Here is a 7,047-nt window from a genome sequence, read left to right on the forward strand (position 1 = left end):
ACCCATAGCCATAATGAAGTTCACCACAGGCCTATGTTGAAGCCAAAATCATCTTTGTGTAGATCTGACACAAGAGCACAAGGTAGTTTGGCACAACACCACCCAACAGAAATACTCCATACGCCAGGCAGCGAACCAAGACAGCAAAATGCTCCAGTTGGGAAAACAGAAGCACTCAATGAATAAAGCCAAGATGGACGGTTGAGTGCTGAATGGTGTCCCAAGTAAGCCATCGCCCTGGTTCTTTGTGAAACCCTCTGTGCACCTCCTGGTATTAGAAACGCTCATTCATCTACTCATTCAGTGAATAAAAATGAAAAGTAAGCACTTAGTAGCGGTTCTCAACCTGTGGGTCGCGGCCCCTTTGGCGGTCAAATGACCCTTTCCCAGGGGTCGCCTAAGACCATCCTGCAGATCAGATATTTACATGAGGATTCATAACAGTAGGAACATTACAGTTATGAAGTAGCAACGAAAATAATTGTATGGTTGGGTCACCACATGAGGAGCTGTATTTAAAGGGCCAGAAGGTTGAGAACCACTGCCTTAGAGGGTGCTTGCTCTCCGTCAGCCGCTGTTGAAGCACTTCACTCTTATTAACTCATTTAACCCATGCCACAATCCCATTATCCTAGTTGACGGGTAAGGAGACAAGGGACACAGAGAAGTCAAGTGACTTTCCCAAGGTCACACAGATGGCAAATGTCAGAATTATAATTTGAACCCAAATTGTCTGGCTCTAGGATCTTGACCATGGTTTGAGGCACCTACCAAATGCCCAAGGAAAGAAGCCACTGCTGAGAGGAAAGGAGGTGGAGAATTAGGGGGGCGTGGCAGAGGGGGGAGTAAGAGAGAGAGTTGCTGTCCCTTTTTTCTTCCCCACACTCTAGCCTGCTCCCTATGGTGGAGGGATTCCCCATATGAGTCTCAGTGGGAAACTGTTTTTCTTCCTCCCTGGAAACAGGAAGTTCAGACAGGACTCTGTATTTCTTTGCATTTTTTACTGTGATTCTGATGGTGAGATCATCTTTTCTGTTTCTGGCGCTAGAAATCTTGAGTGATGGGAGAGAGCGAGGCTTAGATATAGTGCTAAGGAAAGACCCCTTGAAGATGGCGATGTTTGAGCTGGGCTCTGAAGATTGAGCACCAGCCAGCCATGGGAGGAACAGGGAAAGGAGTGTGCCAGGCAGAGGGAACAGCAAATGCAAAGCTTTGAAGGGAGGAAGAGTTTAGCCGCGTGTCCTAAGAGCAGGACAAAGGCCCATGTTGCTGCAGGGTAAGAAATAAAGGGGAAAATTTAAAAAAAAAAAAATAAGTAACAGGGAGAGGCAGGTAAAATGAGGCCCTCTTTCTCAAGGAGCTAGGATTCCAAGCCACCTCTGCAGAGCTCCAAAGGCTAGCGCCTCCCCGCCGCCTTCCTCCTCCTCCACCTCTGGAACTCCGACGCGCTCTCCTGTCACCGTGGTCATTGTGATGAGGACTCTGCTTCACCCACGCTTCAGGACCGGAGAGAAGTGCGTGTAGTTGAGTGTCGCTGCCTCTGCCCGTGGAGGACGCGGCCCAGGCAGGGCACCAAGCAGGAGCCATGCCCGTGCTGATACCCCCGATTGAGCAAAGCGAGAGCTCGCGTGTTGGGGCCCCGCAATGGCGCCAGGAGGCCCAGGCCAAGATGATGGAGGCGCAGCAGCTGACCGACCGCTGCGGGCAGGAGGCCGTGGCCATGTGGCAACCCAAGGACAGCGTGTGGGACCCGAACGTGGCGCGCCACCTCTGCAAGGCCGCCTACATCCAGCCCTGGCGCTTCCACGTGCAGCTGCTCCAAGATGGGGGCACCTTGGAGACGCCGCCGCCCGGCGAGGGCGTCACGCTGTGGAAGAGCAAGATGAAGCCGCCGGCCTGGCACGCGCGCCTGCCGCTGCCCCTGAACCGCGACGCGCGCGCCCTGCAGACCGTGGATCTGGTGCAGGCGCACGCGCGCGGGGCCCGCCTCACCGCCGCGCGCCTGGAACGCGCGCAGCAGCAGATCAATGGGCAGCTGCAGCTGCTGCAGCGCCAGCGCCAGGCCACCGACCACAGGCTCAGCGAGGTGCGCAAGGGCCTGCTCATTAACCAGCAGAGCGTCAAGCTGCGGGGCTACCGGCCCGAGTCGGAGAAGGTGGGAGACCCCTCCCCCAGCCGAGCCCAGTCGCCAAGACCGAAGCCTTGCTTAGCTCGCCCTGGGAAAAACCCGCCCCGCAGAGAGAGCACCCATCCTGGGCCCCAGTTCCAGTGAGCAAGGGCCCGAGAAGATGAGGACACCCCCAAGATGAGGTGCCTTGGTCCCCAGTCCCAGGGAAGGAGATCACCCCCTCCTCCCCTGTGGGGATGAGATCCTCAGTCCCCTTACCCCAGATGGGATGTATCCCAGGCCCCCGTGAGGGAGAGAAGATGGAAGATGAGAAACAACCCCCAACCCAGGCATGCAGTCACCCACCCAGCCCCCAGGCCGCGGGTGAGACTGCCTGTGGTCATGAGACCCTCAATGCCACGCCCAGTGAAAGGTGCAGCTCAGAAGAGTGCGTGATGTCCTGGTCCCAACCCATGAAACTCTCCTCAAAATGTTTATAAAAACAAAAACAAAACAAACAAAAACTGTCCCCAGCCCCAGTGAGTGAGAAACCCTCCCCAGGCCTCATGGGAAAATAAAGGAGCCGGTCCTGCCTACAGGTTGAGACCCTCAGACTCCCAGCCCCCCCCCGCCCGCCCCAGGAGTTAATCCCAAAAGCTAGTCCCCGCCAGGGAGAGAGAGCCCCTACCTAGTCCCAGTCCTATGAAATCTCCCTCCCAAGTGAACCCCTAGACTTGAACCCCAAAGCGGAAACATTATAGCCTCCCTGGGGAGGGACCCCACTCACAGGGTGGTATTCCTAGTTCCAGCCCCGAAATTCAGAGAGTAAGACCCCAAAAAGGCAAGCTCTCATCATCCCTATGAAATTCCTCACTATTGGCCAGGGAGATGGGGAGGGGGGTGGGCGTAACACCATCGCCAAGGAAGGGGCACCCCCAGCCCTAGCTCACTGGACTCCTACCTGTAAAAGGAAGATACCCAGCCCCACTCTCTAGCCCCCCTGAAAGGATAAAGTCTTCCCAGAGAGACCCCCGACGCCATCCCCGCAACCCAGAGTTTATGAGGTTGGCAAACCTCTCCCACCCTGGAAGGAGAGCTCTCCTGTGGCCCCTCCTGGGCGTGAGAGAGTCTCTCCTCGCTTTCCAGATCCCTGACAAAGCTGACAGTATGCTTATCCTGGAGAGAGAGAAGTTAAAGAGCATGAAGAGGAAAATGGAGGAAGACATGGAAAAATCAGAGGTCATGCTCAAGGTCGGGAATACCTGGGACCCAGGGAAGAGGGCTGGAAGGGCACCCCTGGCTGCCTACGGAGCGACCCGCTCTGACCTTAGGGACCAGCAACAACAAACCTCTCAGCCCACCCACCACTCACTCTGACTTGACACTCACTGGGTTTCTGCTTTGCTCTGCGGGATGGAGTTGGGCCTCGGAATAACAATGGACGCCCTCTCTGTGCCAAGCCCTGTGCAGTCCTGGAGTCCGCTCCTGTAAGCACTCCTGTGAAGCAGAAACTGCGATCTCTTATTGGAGGTGTGGAAACTGAGGCTCAGAGAGAGATGCCCCCTCCCCCCAGGCACAGGACTAACCAGGGGCAGGATTGTGGTTTTAGGTCAAGTATCCTTTTCTCCCCAGCTTTAGTGAGGTATAATTAACAATTTTAAATTGTACATATAGCCTGGCTGGCATGGCTCAGTGGTTGAGCATCGACCTATGAACCAGCAGGTCACAATCACCACAATCAAGATGTACAGCACCTTACATAGTTACTATGCTGTGTGGTGAGAACACTTACCATCCACCCTTTAAGCAAATGTCAATTATAAAATACAGTATTGTTAACTATAGGCACGTTGCTATACACTAGCCCTTCAGAACTTCCTCATCTTGCATAACTGAAACTTTGTACCGCTTGACCAACCTCTCCCCATTTCCCCCTCCCCTCAGCCCCTGGCAACCACCCTTCTACTCTTTGCTTCTATAAGTTTGATTATGTTAGATTCCATATATACCAGTAAGTGAGATCATGTAGCATTGGTCTTTAAGCATCTGGCTTATTTCATCCATGTTGTCGCAAATGGCAGGATTTTCTGCTTTTTTAAGGCTGAATATACATATACTAGAGGCCTGTTGCACAAAAAGATTCGTGCAATAGGCCTTCCCTTCCCCTGGCTTCCGGCACCTGTTTTCCTCCGGCACCCACGACCCAGGCCTTCACTCCGGCCGGAGCCGCCTTTAGTCTTCGCTCTGCCACTTTGCACCTATGTATGCAAATTAAGCGCCATCTTTGTTGGTGGTTAATTTGCATATCTCTCTGATTAGCCAATGGGAGGCGTAGGGAATGTATGGTCAATTACCATGTTTGTCTTTTATTAGATAGGATACACACACACACACACACACACACTCACACACTCTAGAAGCCCAATGCACGAAATTTGTGCAAGGGGCTCGGCCCTTGCAGCCACAGCTTTGCAAAGGTCGTCCAGAAGGATGTCTGGAAGGTCGTTCGGCTGCCCAGTCTAATTAGCATATTATGCTTTTATTATTATAGATATACGCTTTATTTTATAATGGTGGAAATAGGATTTGGATGAGGCAAAGGTCCAGATGCAGTAGATCAGAGAGAGGGACTCAGGACTGCAGAGGGCTCCTGAGTCTCAGAGAAGAGACAGTGTGACTCTGAGGCTAGGGATGAGGCGAATGCAAGTTGAGGAGGGAAAGGATGGCACAGGAAGCCAGAAATGGGGCGCCCTCTCCACTGTCTAGAGAGGGAAGTCGATGGGGCGGGGCTTTCTCAGGGTGACAGACACAGAACCTAAGCAATGGACACCCAGGACAGGGAAGCTGCCACCAGGCCCTGCTGCCCCTACTCTCCCCACTCCCAGGGCCATGAAGGCTCCTGGACAGAGGGTGAGAGGGTGGGGTGTCTGAACTTGGACTTGAAAATCGCTTCTTTTCAGCCGCAATTAGAACCAAAGAGGGTCAGTTCAGAGGCAGAAAGGCTTTTCAGCCCCCAGCAGAAAAATCCATCCCAGCCACCCCCTCCCTCCCAGCACGCTTCCTGCCCTCAGCTCGGCCTCTCTCCCTCTCCTCGCCCCAGGCCCTGGCCTCCTGCCGAGACACCCTGGCCTTCTGCTGCAAGGAGAGGCTCCAAGTTGTGGAGTTAATGAACAAGCCCCTGGACAAGGTTCTGGAGCTGGCCGGCCGCCACTCCTGGGTGGACCTCTCCCGCATCCCCACCCCCAGCACTCAGGGTCTGAAAACGCCTCCTTCAGACCCTGTGGGCGCATACACACCAGGTAGGCCCCTCAGAAAGGAGTCCACTGTAGTGGGTGCCCACCCTCTCCCCTCCACTTCTCAGCTGCCCCTTTTCCTGGGGCCTTGTCCCCAGCGGTTCTCAACCTGTGGATCGCGGTTCTCAACCCTTGGGCGGTCGAACGACCCTTTCACAGGGGTCGCCTAAGACCATCCTGCATATCAGCTATTTACATTACGATTCATAACAGTAGCAACATTACAGTTATGAAGTAGCAACGAAAATAATTTATGGTTGGGTCACAACATGAGGAACTGTATTTAAAGGGCCAGAAGGTTGAGAACCACTGCGCCCCTAGACCAAACAAGAGGGCTGAGAGCCAGGCTCCAGCTGAGCCCCAATTCTGGAACAGCTCTTCACCCGGCCTACTCCTGCTTCCCACGGCCTCGCTTCACTTCACCAGCCCCTCCCCTGCACCTTCTCCCAGGCTCTCAGGAAAGCCCCCTCCCCCAAGGCTGCCATAAAGAAAGGGATGCAGCCCTAGCCGGTTTGGCTCAGTGGATAGAGCTTCGGCCTGCGGACCAAAGGGTCCCCGGTTCAATTCCCGACAAGGGCTTGTATCTTGGTTGCAGGCTCCTCTCCCAGCCCGGGGCCTGATCATGGCTCCTCCAGGAGGCAACCAATCCATGTGTTTCTCTCACATCGATGCTTCTCTGTCTTTCTCTCTCTCTTCCACTCTCTCTAAAAAAAATGTCAATGGAAAAATATCCTCGGATGAGGATTAACAACAACAACGACAAAATAAACAAACAAAAGGGGGGGGGGGCTTGGCACCCACGCCGGTCCCACCCTCCTGCAGAGTGCGCGGCGGCCCTGAACGACGCCAAGCGCCTGCTGATGGAGTCCAAGGACACCTTACAGGAAATGGCCAAGAATGAGGAGGACATCCGGGAGCAACAGCTGGAGATAAGCGATGGCGTGTGCTCCTCGCTGGCCCAAAAGATGCGCGAGACCACGGAGCTGAAGGTGCAGCCTGGAGGTGGTGGCTCGGGGCGAGGGTGGGAGAGGACCAAGGCCGAGGACGGGTGGGGGGGCACGGGAAGAGAGCGGACGGGGAGCCGGCGTGACCCCCGCCCCCCCGCGCTCCCACCCACCCAGGAAAGAATGAACATGACCGTAGGACTGATGAGGGGGACTATTCACCGGTGCACGAAATTCAACCAGGAGATGTACATCACCCGCGGCCTCATCAAGGTGCGGTTTGGGGGCGCAGGGTCTGCGGGGAGGTGGCCGGGGAGGGATGCGCGCACACAGAGGGCCTCACGGCTCCGCGCCCCGCCCTTCGCCAGGGTCCTCTGTCCAAAACTCACCTGGAGACTCGGGAGAAACTGGACCGACCCCTGGTCCGCGTGTACCAGAGGCACGTGGGCACCCAGCTCCCGGAGGCCGCGCGTATCACCCAGGTACGCCCCTCTCGTTCCCCTGGGTAAGACTTCTGCCCCAGGGACACGTGGCCCAGGGAAGAGCCTGTCCCCCGAGTTGTCAGTCCTTCCACGACCTCCCAAATGAGTCCCCTCGACCCCTGTCCCCTGCACTCGCCCCACTCACTCGTGATCCGGCTCCTCTCTCAGCCCCGCCCTGTTGCTGGTTATTTTTCTTCTGGCCCAGGTGTGCCCCCACCCAC

General features: G+C 55.5%; 1 protein-coding gene across 1 annotated transcript in view; it reads left to right on the plus strand.

Moving 5' to 3' along the window:
• The first annotated feature begins 1,440 nt into the window (after positions 1-1,440).
• Positions 1,441-7,047, plus strand: part of CCDC105 (coiled-coil domain containing 105) — a 7,389-nt gene continuing 1,782 nt past the window's right edge. The window contains exons 1-6 of the mRNA XM_006759234.1: positions 1,441-2,155; positions 3,254-3,358; positions 5,208-5,406; positions 6,223-6,389; positions 6,522-6,617; positions 6,713-6,826. Of these exons, the coding sequence (XP_006759297.1) occupies positions 1,586-2,155; positions 3,254-3,358; positions 5,208-5,406; positions 6,223-6,389; positions 6,522-6,617; positions 6,713-6,826 (1,251 nt within the window). The 5' untranslated portion in view covers positions 1,441-1,585. The remainder of the gene's footprint in view (positions 2,156-3,253; positions 3,359-5,207; positions 5,407-6,222; positions 6,390-6,521; positions 6,618-6,712; positions 6,827-7,047) is intronic.

This window comes from Myotis davidii, unplaced genomic scaffold (genome assembly GCF_000327345.1).
Source record: "Myotis davidii unplaced genomic scaffold, ASM32734v1 scaffold56, whole genome shotgun sequence".
NCBI lineage: Eukaryota > Metazoa > Chordata > Mammalia > Chiroptera > Vespertilionidae > Myotis > Myotis davidii.